At 47.3% G+C, this 15,988-nt stretch overlaps 7 protein-coding genes across 7 annotated transcripts; 2 read left to right on the top strand and 5 right to left on the bottom strand.

Moving 5' to 3' along the window:
- Positions 1-569: 569 nt before the first annotated feature.
- Positions 570-2,268, top strand: MICPUCDRAFT_70234 (bZIP transcription factor). The gene is made up of 3 exons (XM_003056461.1): positions 570-889; positions 1,033-1,320; positions 1,437-2,268. The coding sequence occupies exons 1-3, from the start codon at positions 718-720 to the stop codon at positions 1,817-1,819; spliced, it is 843 nt and encodes a 280-aa protein (XP_003056507.1). The 5' UTR covers positions 570-717; the 3' UTR covers positions 1,820-2,268.
- MICPUCDRAFT_70233 (leucine rich repeat-containing protein) lies at positions 1,688-4,197 on the bottom strand. The gene has a single exon (XM_003056079.1). It carries the CDS (start codon positions 4,125-4,127, stop codon positions 2,010-2,012), a length of 2,118 nt encoding a protein of 705 aa, XP_003056125.1. The 5' UTR covers positions 4,128-4,197; the 3' UTR covers positions 1,688-2,009.
- An 836-nt stretch (positions 4,198-5,033) lies between these two features.
- MICPUCDRAFT_64866 (uncharacterized protein) lies at positions 5,034-5,853 on the top strand. Its single transcript, XM_003056460.1, has one exon. It carries the CDS (start codon positions 5,110-5,112, stop codon positions 5,803-5,805), a length of 696 nt encoding a protein of 231 aa, XP_003056506.1. The 5' UTR covers positions 5,034-5,109; the 3' UTR covers positions 5,806-5,853.
- On the bottom strand, positions 5,659-7,272 carry HEME3 (uroporphyrinogen decarboxylase chloroplast precursor). The gene is made up of 2 exons (XM_003056078.1): positions 6,817-7,272; positions 5,659-6,719 (listed from the first exon to the last, which is right to left on the bottom strand). The coding sequence occupies exons 1-2, from the start codon at positions 7,216-7,218 to the stop codon at positions 5,946-5,948; spliced, it is 1,176 nt and encodes a 391-aa protein (XP_003056124.1). The 5' UTR covers positions 7,219-7,272; the 3' UTR covers positions 5,659-5,945.
- Positions 7,273-7,770: 498 nt separating this feature from the next.
- MICPUCDRAFT_9314 (uncharacterized protein) lies at positions 7,771-8,160 on the bottom strand (the record flags this gene model as incomplete). Its single annotated transcript, XM_003056077.1, has 2 exons — positions 7,771-7,797; positions 7,906-8,160. Coding segments are annotated over 2 exons (282 nt in total), but the record flags the coding sequence as incomplete, so codon positions are not given.
- A 2,220-nt stretch (positions 8,161-10,380) lies between these two features.
- Positions 10,381-14,064, bottom strand: MCM7 (minichromosome maintenance Mcm7 like-protein). The gene is made up of 19 exons (XM_003056076.1): positions 13,958-14,064; positions 13,830-13,903; positions 13,706-13,765; positions 13,487-13,651; positions 13,261-13,428; positions 13,052-13,138; positions 12,924-12,984; positions 12,804-12,850; positions 12,595-12,692; positions 12,439-12,499; positions 12,020-12,366; positions 11,753-11,966; positions 11,347-11,574; positions 11,114-11,272; positions 10,980-11,057; positions 10,870-10,920; positions 10,735-10,800; positions 10,584-10,676; positions 10,381-10,514 (listed from the first exon to the last, which is right to left on the bottom strand). The coding sequence occupies exons 1-19, from the start codon at positions 13,986-13,988 to the stop codon at positions 10,431-10,433; spliced, it is 2,172 nt and encodes a 723-aa protein (XP_003056122.1). The 5' UTR covers positions 13,989-14,064; the 3' UTR covers positions 10,381-10,430.
- Positions 14,065-14,695: 631 nt separating this feature from the next.
- MICPUCDRAFT_55595 (uncharacterized protein) lies at positions 14,696-15,772 on the bottom strand (the record flags this gene model as incomplete). Its single annotated transcript, XM_003056075.1, has 2 exons — positions 14,696-15,560; positions 15,642-15,772. 2 exons carry the CDS (start codon positions 15,770-15,772, stop codon positions 14,696-14,698), a joined length of 996 nt encoding a protein of 331 aa, XP_003056121.1.
- Between the last annotated feature and the right edge of the window lie 216 nt (positions 15,773-15,988).

The raw sequence follows: 15,988 nt of genomic DNA, 5'->3' as shown, positions 1-15,988 counted from the left end.
ATCTGCAAATCGGGCGGCACGGGGGCTATTATTTCTGATATCCATAGGGCCTACGTGTACAACTTGTACAGTACGGAAGTACTTTCGTACTTTCGTACGAAAGTATCTAGACGGAATACAACGTAGTACGTTGTACCGAAAAAAAAGTATTTTCGTTCGTAAGTTGTACGAAAGTACAACGTACGAAAGTACTTTCGTACTTTCGAAAATACATTGTAGATACTTTCGATGTACGTTGTACTGTACAGTAGCCCTACCGTAGATACTTTCGAAAATAATACCTTCGAAGGTAACAACTTTATACAGTACGTACGTGTACAACGTACTTTCGTACGAAATTACTTTCGAAAGTACGAAAGTACTTTCGAAAGTACAATAACGGTGTACTTTTTTGTACTTTTGAAAGTACTTCCGTACTTCCGTACGTGTACAGTACGTGTAGTTGTACCTTCGATTTTTTCGGTGGTCACGGAGCCTCCACGTCATACATTGACTAGAGAGTTTCAAGCATTGCTATCTACAACTAGTACCTTCGAAGGTAGCTCGTTCCGCAACTTACAGTTGTGCGACGCAACTCCAACAGAAACGATTTTGGCACTTTTCGTGCACGCCGGCGAATTTTTTCGGCGCAACCTTTCCACAGGTCTCGACTTTCTCTGTGACGTCTAACAAGTCCTTCCCAGCGCTCCTTCTGAGGACAACTCGTCCACTCGATTAATGCAGGTCGACGACTTCGCGAAGGTCCCAGAAATGGATAGTCGGCTACTTGCTTCTTCACGTGTCGTGTCTGATTCACAACTCCTGACTGGCGGACACGGCACTAGACTCGAAGACGACAATCGTGACAAAGTATGCAACCGCTACAGACAGTCGTCTTCGACACAACGAGGTGCGCACAACTACTTCTCCACATTCTGTGACTTCTCCACATTCTGTGTCTTCACGAGAAGGCAAAATCTAGAATGATGCCGAAGGCCAACTTGCGCCTTCAAAATTTGACAAACCTGACCACGTTATATCACTGCGCGACAGTGGAGGCGGGCGATGTCCTATCTCTGGCGATGTCGCAGGCATCTGTTCGAAAGCTTGCGACCGAGCACCAAATGTCTTCAAACAGTGTTTTGGATAATGACAAGCCAACAGCTGCACAGGCTGCAGCTGGACGGCTGCAGCGGGCTAGCGCCCGTCAGGCTGCGAAAGCTGCCCAACAGCAGAAGCGACACGCCCATTCAACACCTCGAACATCTGTAAAAAGGAGCATTGAGTGCCGTAAGAAAGTTAAACATGAAAGCACTCTGCACGACGGTGAAACACAGGAAGGTTTGTGACTCCCCAGAACCAAACTTGTTCCTGATATGCCCTGAACAGTCATCCTCCAATATTTTGTTTTCATAAGTTCTTGTTGTTATCTACTGATAATCTTTTGGGTCCACCAGGCTTCGAGGAAGTTGCTGACTTGGCAGAAGATATACATTCGCCATACAAAGAAAAACAAGTGAAGGCCGAAAAAACGCCAAAAAAAATACAGGTTGAGGATGAAAAAGAGCGCAAACGACTAAAACGTCTCCTTAGGAACCGCGTTTCCGCCCAGCAAGCTAGAGAGCGTAAGAAAGCGTATATGTCTTCACTTGAAACTGAAAGGCGTGATTTGGACGGTAAATTTGCTGAACTGGAGTCAAAGATCAATACTCTCGAGAGAGAGAACTTCATGTTAAGGCAGGTTGTACAAAATGCCACACGAGGGCATAGCATCGATGCTGTAAAAGAAAAAAATGGGATACTTGGCAGTGCTGAAGAAGCTCGCACCGTGCCCAGCTGATCAAACAGGCTTGCATAAATAAAGAATCCAGGTTCCGACGAGCTTTGGCGCTCAGAGAACTCTTTCATAGATAGATATTCTTGAATCAATACACAGGTGTGAAAGATACTGTAAATTCAATACACTAAATATTTTACTTGGCTTTACAATCCTGGCTTCGGGAAAAGAAACGGAGGATTCACTGGGTATATCAGAACTGAATGTAGAGCTCACGGCTGTCATTCATTTCTTGAACCAACTCGACTGCCTCAGTCAAGGCTACCTCTCCAAACTTCGTGATATAGTTGTTATTTACACTGATGCTCTGAAGGGCACCGTTTGCGTTACTTTTTATCGCTTGGGCCAGTGCGAATGCACCGTTGTCTTTTATCTCATTGTAACCCAGATCCAGGGAAATAAGATTCTCATTCACGACCTGGAGACTTTGCGCAAGTGCGGTACAGCCTTCGTCACCCAGTTCATTACCCCGCAGGTCCAGCGTGCAGATATGCTCGTTATATTTGATGGCATCTGCGAGGTACCATGCCCCATCTTTTGTGATTTTGCACCAGCCCATTCGCAGGGTGGTGACTTTACTGTGAAACTTTACTGATTCGGCCATAGCCTGAGCTCCTCTAGCGCCGATAGGATTGTATCCAAGCTCCAGTGTCCTCAAGGTTTTGTTTACCTTCAATGCCTCAGCTAGTGCCATAGCTCCTGCGTCAAGGATATTGTTACCGCCGATGTCTAGCACTTCTATGGCGCAGTTATCCGATAGTGCATTTGCAATTTCTGTAGCTCCGAGATCACACAACTCGTTCATGTATAAATTTAAGTGTGTAAGATCGCTGTCTTGTTTGATGTAGTCAGCAAAGAACTTTCCAGCCTCGAAACCTATTCCATTATTGCCCACGTCGAGATCGGTTAACTTGGCGTCACGTTCGCTCAACGCCCGACACAGCGGCTGGATTCCTAGGTTACCGATATCATTCCCATTCAGAAACAAACCTTTGATCCCAGAGTTCATCTTTAGCCCGTTTGCTAGGGCACTAGCACCCATTCTGCCAACATAGTTGCCACTCAGGCTTAACGTTTCAAGAGTTGAGTTCTCTACAAGCGCCTCTGCCAGCGAGCACGTGCCCTCGTAATCTATAGAGTTGTTATTGAGCTCAAGTGCAGATAATGTAGTATTTACTTTGAGCATGTCAGCAAGTGCAGCGGCTCCTTTATCCCCGATGCCGCTGCTATTAAGGTTGAGGGTGGTGATAGTTTTGTCGATTTTGAGATATTCTGCTAGCTGTATGGTTGCGCTGTCACCAAGATTGTTGCTTGCTAATGACAGCATTTCAAGGGCGTGGTTACTTTTGAGTGCTTCACAAATAGCAACAACGCCAACGTCACCGATCCCGTTTGCACTAAAATCAACGCATGTAGCATTGTCATTAAAAGCAAGAGCTTCACTGACATACGCAGCTCCTTCGTTTCCCAGATTACGCCCATGAAGGTCGACAGTGGAATACCGCCTCAAATCTCCCATCATATCGCGAAGTACGCGTTTAAACTCACCAGAGATTTGTCTTGGCTTAGCAAGTGCAGGGAAACCATTAGTTGGCTCAGCAAACATCGGCATTTCAGCAGAAAAGAAATTATCACCTGTCGGTACGGCACGTCCTGTTGAGGCGACGTTTAAGTCATCAAATCCGGGCGTGGGGCTCCGTTCGAATGTGTCAGGTGTAGATGTCACTGAGCTCCTCTTCTTTCTCAAGAACACGCATGTGATGGCCGCCAGGGCAATGGCAAATATGCCTATAGAAGTGTAATAATTGCTGCTACTAGCTCTGAAAAGCAAGGACCCTACTTGCTGATGCTGCAGTGACTGCGAAGGCAAAACGAATGTCTTCGGCCTTGACAGCGGGGTAAGTGGGAAAGGCTCGGAGACGGGTTCTCTGGATGGGACCTCATCGTTCCCATTGATTTCATCCGCACGTTTGTCCACCCCATCCTCATCGAAAACGTATTGCTCTTTGTCATCAATATCGGCCAGCGGCTCGCCCGCAGCCGCGCCGGGTTCTGTTTTCGCTGACATTTCGGTTGATCTCTTCTCTTCCGAGAGAACTATCGCCTCGAACGAATCTCTCTCGTTAGGACCCGCAGCCAGGACGACCCGTCGCCATCCGTGGCTCACCTCAAAGACTGTTCCCGGACCGACAGTGGCTTTCCAAGGCTTTAGTCGGGGTTTTCTTTTGACCGACGCGTCCCCTGCGCCTGCTCGCAAGCGAACGGCACAAAACATTTTTCCGCTGTACCGAAATAATGAAGCATTTTTCATTAGGACAGAATGCGCGGTTAACGTCGGCAATCTGCGATCCTGCACGAAGTGCGTCTGTGGTGCGGCTTGCCTCGAACGACTCTGTGACAAGGTTCCTCCAGTACTCCTCCAGTACGAAGGTACGAAAGTACTTTCGTACCTTCCTACGGAAATACAATGGCCCTACGCACGTAGACTACAGTAGCTAGCTAGATAGAGCTACACGTGTATAATACCTTCATTCTACGCAGATACTGTACTTCTAGTATCATACCTTCATTCGTACATAGTGTAGAGCTGTAGACCTTGCTTACTTCGCACGGAAGTACGGAAGTACCTTCGTATCTATTTCCGGAGTACGAAAGTACTTTCGTACGAAAGTACTTTCCAAAGTACTTTCGTACGTGTATCGTACACGTGTACATACACGTACTGTATCTATTTCCGGAAATAGATATCTTTTAACTTCCATCCGTACAGTACACGTACACAGCTACAGTACACACGCACACAAGGATCGGAAGTACATACAGGTATGTACACGTACTGTACTTCCGGTGCTTCCGTACACGTACGAGTACGGAAAGAATACAACATGCTTTTTTAAATAAACACGCACATAAGTATGATACTTTCGAAAGTACTTTCGTACGAAGGATTGTTGTTTATTGTATTTATATCATACCGTAGTTGAGTCGACACTGGACACGTACGTGATGGGCCTACAGTACAGCCCTGCACACGTGTAGAAGTCGTGCAGCCCTGCCTACGAAGAACTGTACAACATAAGCCTACAGTACGTGTATAAGATAGTAGAATGATAGGGCTACGTGTACTCATAAATATGAATGTTTTCAATTGGCGAACAGTTCCGAAACCTTCTGTTCTACCTTCGTAGCAAGCAACACAAGCTCCTATTTAAATAACCCGATGCAGGGATTTTGAATTGCGAGCTCAAACATTGCCTCCTTGACAAACGCTACTTTACTGGTAAAGCAAAAAAATGACCATTGGACACGCAGAGTCAGAGGGCGTCGACCAGTTCACGGCATCCAGAGATCAGAAATTCCCCGACCGTGGAAGTGCCTCTTTCTTTTCGAGCGAACCACATGGGTTAGCTGCAACACGCTCTATTAATGCGTCACGCGCCGAGAGCTCGACGACTTTTCAACGTAATATAGATTTAGGCTCTCCGGAGCACCCTGAGCTTTTGAAAAAAACACTTGAATTGACGGAAAAATCTTCTGACGCTGTGGAGTGCAAGTCAGTGAGAGATGCTCTCATGGGTACAGGTAATGGCCGGTATCTCGTCTTGCAGCTCCCACATGATTTGGACCACTCCGTTGAGTTCCTTACGATGAGAAGCCCAGGTGAAGCTGTTATTTCCCAGGGTAAGGCTGACGCGAACTTGGTCACTGATAGCTCTATTCAGGACCAGTTGTTTGAACCGACGAGCCATAAGCTTTCATCTGAAGCTGATAGACAGGTTGGAGAGCTAACTTTACAAAATGACGGCACTGTTGAGGTCAGATTTACAGACGCAGAATTCGACGTACTACATGGTTCCTCATATGCTCACAGTGAGCAGTTTACATGTATAGATAGTTTGGAGTCAACTTGCACTTTTCTTGGTCAGGTTCGAGGTCGACTAGTGTGTGTACCATGCCTGCCAGGGCCGATCCATGAAGTTAAGGAATGAACGTTAGTCACATGTTACTTGATTATGAAGCTGTGGGCCATATTTTATCCTCGCAGTCTATGCGTACATCACTTCTGATGTACTCTTTAAACTGATAACGATATTACTCTTCGACGAGGCAGTGTCGAGGCCCTTTGTAACTAATTCGCATAAGTTGAACCCCTCGCAGCATCACAAAAAACCGCCACACTTTGTTCAGGCGTGCCCTGTATGACACCATGTCCTACATTCAGGATGTGGTTACCTTTACCGGCATCAGCAACATTGTTAGACACTTCTTCACGAATCCGTTCCTCACTTGCAAAAAGGTACATCGGATCGATATTGCCTTGGATGACGCGGTGTGACCCAAGAATTCTTCGCGCATCTTTCATACTTGTATTCCAGTCCAAACCTAAGACATCAGCTGAACTTCCTTTCATAAGTTCAAGTTTACCGGCTCCACCGTTTGCGTGATAAATAAGAGGGGTGTCGGGATATTTTGCCTTCACTTTTGCGATGACACGCTCCGAATATGGCATAGAAAATTCTGCGAACTGTAGTGGAGAAAGATGGTGAGCCCAGCTATCGAATAACTGCACAACCTGTGCACCACAATCTATTTGATGACATGCGTACACAGCTAAAGCATCTGCGAGATGAGCAAGGTACATGTGCAGTAGGCTTGGGTCTTGGGTCATCATCTGCTTAGTATTTATAAGATGACGGTCAGAGCGACCCTCGACAGAGTAAGCTGCAAGTGTCCAAGGAGTGCCAATAAAGCCGAGGAGGGTGGTTTCACCTGCGATCTCTGATCGAAGGCTTGATAAAATTTCGCGTATGAATGGAAGGGAACCATCGGGGTCATCCAGAGTGCGAAGAGACTTTACATCATGTAACGAACGAACTGGACTAGAGATAAGTGGACCTTTGCCCTTGTCGTAGAATATTCTCAAAAGTTGAGATATGAGAAAAGAAGAATGAAAAAAAAAGTATTGAAGGAAGAAAAATAAGGAAAGGTCTCCGTTTTACCTTGACAACATCAAACTCGACACCTAGAGCAGGAAGTGGGGTGAGAATATCACTGAACATTATGACTCCATCTGGTTTAAAAGCTCGCCAAGGCTGGAGTGAAAGCTCTATGGCAATATCCGCAGTCTCCGACCGGTGTCGAAAACCATATTTGTCGGAATATTCGCGGAACTCTGCCATGTAACGGCCGGCCTGTCGCATAAGCCACACTGGCGGGCGTTCGCACTGTTCCCCTCGTGCAACCCGGAGAAGAAGAGGATCTGCCGAAGCTGAGGATCTCACCTTCAACGTCTTCCAGGATGTGTTCCGATCATTACGAACGATCGTGTTTCCCTTTCGAAAACGGCGACCAGAGATACCGACTCCACCCAGGGAGGTCGTCTGCGTCAAAAGCGCGGGCATGCTCGAAGCCGTGGTCGATGTGTCCACTTGTGTTAAAGGACAAGTTTCTTTTCTTCGACCAAAGTAGGGCCCCAAACTGTGCGGAGCGCGTTTACGCGTTCTTATCCGAAGTATCTACGTAGACTACTCGTAGCTACCTTCGTACAAGCTTGTACACGTTAGTACACGTAGTAGTACACGTAGTACACTTACTTAGTACACGTATCAGAGAGTACAACGTTACGTGAAGTACACGTAGTACACTTAGTACACGTATCATAGTACTTTGTACGTAAGGTACAACGTTACGTGTAGTACACGTAGTACACGTACTTTCGTACGAAAGTACGAAAGTACTTTCGTATTAATTATCTATCTTGTAGAATATTTCCGGAAATATGATACAGGGTGATAGTTGTACTCCGTACATGTACTGTACACGTAGTTGTACATCAATATTCATACTTCTGTGCACGTAAAGATTCATGCTGTACGTGTACACGTACGTGTACGTGTACCCCTTCCAACCGTCGAAGGTACTTCCGGAAGTACTTCCGTACGTGAGGAGGACCAGCGTGCCCAACGTTGTAAGTTGTAGCCCTGTCGCGAGACATACGAGAGCGCCAATGGGACGGAAGTCAGGCGAGTTGCGGGGGGCGATATCATGCGCGAGATGAGATAAAAGCGAGCGGCGATCGCGACGCGGACCTGCACGCTCGCGTTGCATGCGTGGCACGCGAACAAGATCGCGTTCCGAGGCTGCACGCGCCACGCGAATCGCATGAATAGACCGCTGTACACGACGAGCGCGCCAGTCATGGGCGCGGACACGAGCTCGGGTGACTTCGTCGTGTCATTTAAACCCGCGAGGACAAAACCCCAGTTTGCGACCGGGCCCCAGAAGTGCGTCGTCTTCGGGCCCGTTGGGGAGGCGACCCATCGCGCGAACGCGGAGTTGTGCATCGCGGGTGTTCACACACGCTAGGCCGCGCGAGTGAACTTTCTTGCACGCCTCACGGTCGGTCGACGCGGTCGGTGCGATCCGTCTGTGTTTAGTAGGTTGGTGAGCTTCGATCGACACCGGTTGCAGTCACGTGCTATCAGGTGCTCGCCGCGCGGTCTTTCCTGCGCGCTCGTTTTGTGCACGGTGGATCACTGGCTTCTGACGTCACGAACCGGACGGAAGTACACGTACAGTACACGTACAGTACACTACGTGTACAGTACAACGCGCATAGTACATGTACAGTACACTACACTACACGTACGTGTACAGTACGTGAAGGTACGTTGCGTTCGTGTGTGTAGCTTTGATTTATGTGTACTGTACGTGTACTGTACGTGTACGTGTACGTACGTGCACGTGTAGTCGTGTACGTGTACAAGAATGTAAAAGATACAAAATGTACACAAAAACTCACAGCTCTATCCCATCCGGGCAAAACATGTGAACATCAGCGAGCAACCTAGCGTGAAAGAGCGACCGGGGGTCGCTGAAAAAACTCGCGAGGCATCCCTCGGAGTCCTCCGACGGCACCATCCAAGGGGTAGTTCATCCATACGACGAGGCGGCAAGGTCGCGAGCGTAAATGAGGCTGGAATCCGTACACGTACACGTACTTCCGTCCTTCCACACTGTGCGTGACTGCAGAAAAAAATCATACGTAGGGCTATCATAGATAATACCTTCATAAAATACATTAACGTACGTGTACGTGTAGTACGAAGGTATTCGTGTAGTATGTACTTTCGTACGAAGCTACGAACACTACCTCGAAAGATAGATAGGGCTACAGTAGGCCCTAGCTGGAAGGCCTAGCTAGGCCCCAGGCCAGGTACGTTGTAAAACATGAATAAATATTATGCCTTCTAGGCGATAGCGATAGAGCTGTAGCGCTGTAGCGAAGTAGCGCTCTAGCTAGCGCACTAGCTAGCTAGCGCTTGAGTGGAGCCCGGAGGCTGCGCCCAGCTAGCACTGTAGCGCCGTACTAGCGCCTTCTAGCGCCTTCTAGCGCCATGTAGCGCTCTAGCGCTCTAGCGCACTAGCGCTCTTGCGCACTAGCGATTGGTAGGAGCCCGGAGGCTGCGCCCAGCTAGCACTGTAGCGCCGTACTAGCGCCTTCTAGCGCCTTCTAGCGCCATGTTGCGCTCTAGCGCTGTAGCGCCGTAGCGCTCTAGCTAGCGCCTGGTCAGCCTCCTAGCCAGAAGTTGCGCCCTAGCGCCGTAGCGCCCTAGCTAGCGCCCTGACGCAGCCCGGCCAGCACGCCTGTAGACGCCCAACAGGCCGATAGCGCTAGCGCCACTATTGCCAATAGCGATATCGCCACTGTAGCGCCCGCTGCATAGCGCTATGTAGCGCATTGCTATCGGCGCTATCTGTATTCGGGTATTTATGTATTCACGATCGAAATAGTAGTCGTACACGTAGTATGTACCTTCGAAGGTACCTCCGCACATAGGATAGGGCTAATAACTGGCTAATATCATACGAAGGTAAATATTATTGTTCTACCCGAAGGTACGTGTACAATATTATTAGTGGTATGTTGCACGTATTCTATGTAATACGCGTACAGTATAATTTCGTACAAGTACTTTCGTACGAAGGTACGAAAGTACTTTCGTACTTTCGTATTTATTAGGGCTATCCAAGGAAGTACGCGAATGTCGTACGAGGGCTGTAGCGTATTGGTATTTGCAGTGAACAAGCGAGAATCGGTGGATCGCTTGAAAAGAATAGCGGGATCGACATTTCCTCTATCGTACCTTGGTATGTAAACTAGCTCTATGTAAAGTCAGTCATGGGAAAATGCTCTTAGGCCATCATATGAAATGCCCCTAAACAGGGATATACGTGTAGTGCTATTATGTTGTCTACGAAGATAATACCTTCGAAGGTAGTGCGGAGGTATGTACTTCCGAACGTATGTACGAAAGTAGTTTTAAATGGGTGGCATGGTACGAAGGTACACGACAACACGTAGGGCTAAGGCACTTGGACCATGAGCTGGGTGTCTCTTTCTGAGTAGGAATTGTATTTCGATTTTTCGAGTGTTTGTGATTTGCTGAATTATACCTACGTACCTTGACCTCTTTCTGGGTGACATACATTGTCATGGAATCACGGTATTACGTGGTTTCCTTAGTACTTTCGTACTTCCGTAAGTATGAAGCTACGCACTAAATCGTGTTATTTTTTTGAAGGCGTAACAAGCAGAAGGCTAGACAGTGTTCTAGTCTACAAACGCGATGTTGCTGTCCTCGTCCAAAACCCATACGTCAAGATGTACATATTCCTCTACACACGCTTCGAGCACCTGCGAAAAGAGTAATGTGAATCAATGCTCTCTGTTTACCCCAAAGCTCAACAAATGTACAAATCTCACCTCCCCTGAGTAACCTTTACCAAGAAGAATGGCAACTGCCTGTTCACGTGGAACAACTTTAGTATGATGCCCATCCGCCCAGTCGCGAATGGCCTGCAAACGTAACACGCGACTGTCAGTAACATCAAAGAATGAAAAGCGTGTGAAGTACCAAGTAAACTGAAGTAACAGGATCAAGTGTTGAGTTAGTATCTTGAAGTGAGTCCTCTAAGTTTATCTGTAGACAGTTGACACCTCCATAAGATTACAGGATGGTAAGATAGATTCCAGTATCATCAGAACCCACCTTCGACATCTTAATAAGTCGGAGCGCCTCGTTAACATCATCTTCTATCACCTACAAAGTAGTTGTTTGGCAAATTAATGGGCAGAGATTAATAATGTTCAAGAATGTACATGATTATCCCATCTCAAACGGGCATGTGCTTCGGATAAGCGGAGTATAGATAAAAGGGTTCGAGCCGTCGTGTAACCCTGCGCGCAAAAATATCTTCCATGAGCAGACCAACAAAGAAGTAAACAAGTCAAACCAAGGCTTTTTCTCCGGCAATCGTCTCAGCCTGGCGCATTTCTGCATACGCTGTAGTTATGTAGCTTGACAACTCAACTGGTATACTTGGGTGAAACGTCCGCGCATGCGCTACGTATGCACGTAGGTCGCCAGGTGAAATCGGAGAAAATGACAATTCCATTGATTAAAGTCGAATGGAGAAAAAAAAATTATACAGGCGTCCCGCGTGTGGGAGAGACATATTCTTCCTACCGGAGGTTTCCCTTCCCTGTGAACATGTAGCACGTGTTGTGCGAGTGCAGTGTCCGCTTCTGAACTCGCAACATCCAAAATTAACCACATCAAGTCGAACCGGCTCAGGAGAGCTGCTGGAAGATTGATATTATCTTGTGGTGTTGCGGCAATATTGTATCTCCCGAATGCTGGATTAGCTGCAGCAAGAACAGCGGTTCGAGCATTCAAAGTTGTTGTAATACCAGCCTTCTCACACGGACAACAGCCAATATGTTCAGGTCAGTTCGAAATAGAAATATCGAGGCAGACTAGTCAATTATTTACTGTACAGATGATCACATGAACATACTGCAGGTGAATTCAACCTCAAATTATGTGTATTTCTGTGAGACAAATGAAAAAAAGTTGTGTGAAGTTTTCTTGCCTTCGCGATGCTAACAGTTTGCTGCTCCATGACTTCGTGAATTGCTGTACGATCACTCTCGTCCATCTTGTCGAATTCGTCTATGCAGCAGATCCCATTATCAGCGAGGACTAGAGCCCCACCTTCAAGTATCATTTCTCCAGTGACTGTGTCACGCTGCACAGATGCAGTCAGTCCAACACCACTGCTTCCTCGACCAGTAGTATAAACAGCCCTGGAAAAATATTTTCAGATACACAAACATGACAACATACTGTTTCAACTTACCTTGGAGCAACAGTTACGATGTGCTTCAGGAGCTGAGATTTTGCCACACCGGGGTCACCCATTAGGCACAAATGTATGTCCCCACGAATTTTTATGCCATCTAATAGTTTCCGAGTTACACCACCACAGAGCATTAAGAGAAGAGCTTTTTTTATGTCTTCATGTCCATATATTTCTGGGGCGATCGACTGAGCAAGTCTATTGTAAATATCCTTGGACTTCCCGCGGTGATGTCGTAAAGTGGCCATGTCGACAGCAGAAACGGAAAAGTCTGTATATCTGGTTTTACAGCGACTGACATCCATTGCTTCAACATATGTATCTGCTACTAGCCCCGCTTGCATAGCCTGGCGAAAATTATATCATTACACAACATTTGATATGACCTGGAATGAGCAGTCGATATAAATCAAATTTACCTTGCAACCGATGAAGGGCTTCGGCAGAAAAATACCAGAAATATTAACCACATCACCCGGACATCATACAGAGTCAAAAACACCACAGAGTACGCCTGCCTCAGAATTTACCAAAGAAAGTGGAGATATCAAATCCGGAGGTATAGCGACCCCCACCCGAGTGACCTTGTTAGTTCTCCTTTGACTTGAACGGTTAAAGAACGTGGAATGTGACCAACAGGAACATCCTCTGATAGCTCTTGAAGCCTGACCTCCTGATACACAGGAGACAGGAGTTATCTTTACAACTAAGATTTTTTCAAGATTTTTTCATGCCTGCCTGACAAGTGAAAATATATTTGAAAATAATGGGTCGAGTGACGTGCCTGGCATTTCACAAACTTTGAAGCTCGAGTTTCAAGAAAGAGCTTTCCTGGAAGTGGAAAGCTTGAGAGCAGAACAGTATCAGAAAACCAAAAGATGACTGAAAAAGACACAATTTGTACCACTCTGGCAGAGCATAGATGGACACTTGACAATCGGATTGAAAGTGTCTCCAGAAATTTCCTTTGACAACACTCAATTTCAGTCCGAGAAAACTAATTAAAGGAATAAGGTGTCGTTTTCGATATACCTGATAAAGCTCAGAACCGCAACTGTCGCAAGTGAAACAGGCAACCTCCAAAAGTGGTTTTACATCACCGACTCTCGTGCATATACCCTGCTTAGAACACTGCACATGTGAGCAATAATGATTCGATATATATATATATGTGTGTGTGTGTGTGTGTGTGTGTGTGTGTGTGTGTGTGTGTGTGTGTGTAAAAAAACAAAACAAAATACCTCGAAAGATACTATGCGTCCAATGTCTGCTGCACGTATGTCCCGGATGGCCCTATTCTTATTTTTTGCATCTGGTTTGAAATAAACACGAAATCTCCGTCGCAGTGTGTCAGGTATCCGTTCAGGGAGATTCCCATGATCTACTTTGGAGGCAACGGTTTGTTCCCTCTGAGAACATGAAAATGACATTATATAAGGCATGCCATTAATATATTCGACATCTCACCTGCTGCAGAAGGATCTGAAAGGAGTCTGCTTCAGAAAAGCTGCTGCTGCTCGAGCTTTCAGGTAACAATTTGTCCGCAGCCTCTGCAAATAAAGCCAAGTATCGTCTCGCATTAGACTGAACACGAGTGTAAAAGTCTTGGAACCCTTCTTCCTTCGCACAAAACTAGGAACGAAAAGTTCAGGAACGGTGCTAGAAACGAGCTCTACTGCTCTTTACCTCTTCAACATCAGTTAGGCATATGTCGAGACTCTCCCGTTGTCCGTTCGAAATATTTTGCTACATTGTCGCAAGGATTAGACGCTGCAGAGACGAAAAACAGGCCTCGAGAACAAAATATCACCAGCAATGTCATGTATTTGAAACGAACAGGTTCGCTCGAGCTTTGGTATTTTTTCAAAAACTTCGCACATCTCTCTGGAAATCTTGAAATAAAGAAGTGTTTAACGTTTCCCCTGGTAACAAAATCACCTCTTTCCGCAACATAGCCAACCTCGCTCATCTTTTACGGACAATTTCAGTCCTTAAGCTCAAGGAAATAATCTTTCAATCTTTCTCTGAGAACGAAGTCTTTGTGGACAACGTCAATGTCGTGTTTCCCCGACATCGTGAGTACAAAAATTTACTGAGAACGGACCGACCGACCGCATCCTGATCGCGATCATTTATCGCCACCTCCCAGACTCCTCCCAGTACCGTTAGTTGTACACGTACACGTACTGTACTGTAGTTGTACACGTACACGTAAAGCGTTTTACCTTGAGATACACGTAAAGCGTTTTACCTTCGAAGGTATTTATCAAGAGCTAGATTTATCTATCTATCTAGCTACCGAAGGTAGCTACCTTCGAAGGTAGCTAGCTAGCTAGCTAGCTAGCTACCTTCGTATTTATTACGTGTACATGTACGTTGTACACGTGTAACAACTACCTTCGTAAAACCTTTATTTTTAAGATAGTCCTCTACGTAATTCGAAAAAATCCACCTAAAAAACGTCTCGTGACCAAAAACACGTAGGCCCTACAAAAGTGTACGCGCGAGCACCCGCGCGCGAGTACGAAAGTAGTATCTATCATAATAGGGCTACGTGTACGTGTACACGTACACGTGTAGTTGTGTGTAGATCTGATTACAAAAAGACTGAGCTCTAACCCATCCGGGTAAAACATGTGATCTAGAAGCGAGCAGACCGCACTACGAACAATCCTCTCACGTAGTAAGCAACCCCACGACGGGATTCATGAAACCCATGTGAGCCTCACGAGCGCACGGAGCCGGGGCGATGTGGAAATCGCCAGCAGTGTCGGGCTCCATAAAGAGGATTTGCGCTGCCGCGCCCGCGTGGAAGTTTTCAGAGTCACGTGAGGTTCTGAGCGCGTACGAGATGGGCGCGCCAGCGATGCGGTCCCCGATGGCGGATACGAGCGCGACGGAGATGTGGCCCATGATGCGTCGTTTCCAATAGCTTTTGCTCCTCGCGATGGCGGAGAGCGTGGCCTCGGCCGCGGCCTCGGAGGCGGCGTCGCCGGCGGGGACAGTGCCTCTCGCACCGTGATCGGCGAGCTGGTTAAGGAACTTGCGGAAGCGCGGCGCCTTGAAACCGTACGTGTCGATGGCCATGGGCACGAGGCTGAAGCCGCGGCCCTCGGGGATGTTGCCGTACCAGTCGAGCTTCTTCTTCTCCGCCTCGAGCGTGTACTCGCCCGGCTGGATGTTCGCTGGTGAGCGGGTCGCAGTGGGGCGCCGACCGTTGAATTTCGCGCGCCCGTCACCACTGAACGGGTGGGGGACGACGACGTCCCCGAGGGTCCTGGCCACCCGGCTGTCGAGTCCCGTGATGCTGATGTCGACGGTTTTCATGCACTCGTGGCGTCCACCTCGCACGGCGTCGGGGGGGAGGAGGCCGCGGATGCCTTTCGTCTCGGCGACGAGTCCGACGTCTTTGCATAGCTGTGCGACGGCTCGCACCACGCGGTCGTGGGTTTGGACCCTGTTGCCGCCGGCGTTGCCTTCCTTGTGGTTGAGGATGTGGTGGACGGCGTTGTGTGTGAACGTGTAGTTGTACACGTACAGACTACGTACAGTATGTACCTTCGTAGTTGATTATTAATATTTCGGAAATATTATTAAACCGAAGATATCATAATACACGTACACGTACAGTACGTGTACAGTAACGGTTGTACGAAGGTACAAATTGAACGAGTACGTACAAATGTAGCATTTTGCATATTTTTTTATTAATACTTTATTTATGTACGTACGTGTAGTTGTATGGAGATACATTCGAAGGTACTTTCGTACTTTCATATGAACTGTACGATACGTAGCAATAAATGATGCACACTCCTGCGCGTGGGACGCCGTCACTACCCAGCTCGCGCTTCACTCATGTTCGGAACTGCGCGTGCCTCTCCGCTCGTCGTTTCCGCAGCGGTGGCGGGGACGACGTCTCCACGCTTCCCTGCGTCCGTCCGTCGTAATCGATTTGCATCCACGTCG

This window comes from Micromonas pusilla (genome assembly GCF_000151265.4).
Source record: "Micromonas pusilla CCMP1545 genomic scaffold MICPUCscaffold_2, whole genome shotgun sequence".
Taxonomy (NCBI): domain Eukaryota; kingdom Viridiplantae; phylum Chlorophyta; class Mamiellophyceae; order Mamiellales; family Mamiellaceae; genus Micromonas; species Micromonas pusilla.
This window is presented reverse-complemented; position numbering and strand designations above follow the sequence as displayed.

Excerpts from the sequence above, each read along its gene's own strand:
- MICPUCDRAFT_70234 (XM_003056461.1), top strand. The coding sequence starts at position 718 with ATGCAGGTCGACGACTTCGCGAAGGTCCCAGAAATGGATAGTCGGCTA. Across the intron at positions 890-1,032 it reads GTCGTCTTCGACACAACGAG|TGGAGGCGGGCGATGTCCTA; the intron begins GTGCGCACAACT and ends ACTGCGCGACAG. Across the intron at positions 1,321-1,436 it reads CGACGGTGAAACACAGGAAG|GCTTCGAGGAAGTTGCTGAC; the intron begins GTTTGTGACTCC and ends TGGGTCCACCAG.
- MICPUCDRAFT_70233 (XM_003056079.1), bottom strand. The coding sequence starts at position 4,127 with ATGAAAAATGCTTCATTATTTCGGTACAGCGGAAAAATGTTTTGTGCC.
- MICPUCDRAFT_64866 (XM_003056460.1), top strand. The coding sequence starts at position 5,110 with ATGACCATTGGACACGCAGAGTCAGAGGGCGTCGACCAGTTCACGGCA.
- HEME3 (XM_003056078.1), bottom strand. The coding sequence starts at position 7,218 with ATGCCCGCGCTTTTGACGCAGACGACCTCCCTGGGTGGAGTCGGTATC. Across the intron at positions 6,720-6,816 it reads TCGAGTTTGATGTTGTCAAG|GGCAAAGGTCCACTTATCTC; the intron begins GTAAAACGGAGA and ends TTCTACGACAAG.
- MCM7 (XM_003056076.1), bottom strand. The coding sequence starts at position 13,988 with ATGAGCGAGGTTGGCTATGTTGCGGAAAGAG. Across the intron at positions 13,904-13,957 it reads TGGCTATGTTGCGGAAAGAG|AGAGATGTGCGAAGTTTTTG; the intron begins GTGATTTTGTTA and ends CAAGATTTCCAG. Across the intron at positions 12,851-12,923 it reads ATCTATGCTCTGCCAGAGTG|GAAAGCTCTTTCTTGAAACT; the intron begins GTACAAATTGTG and ends TTCCACTTCCAG.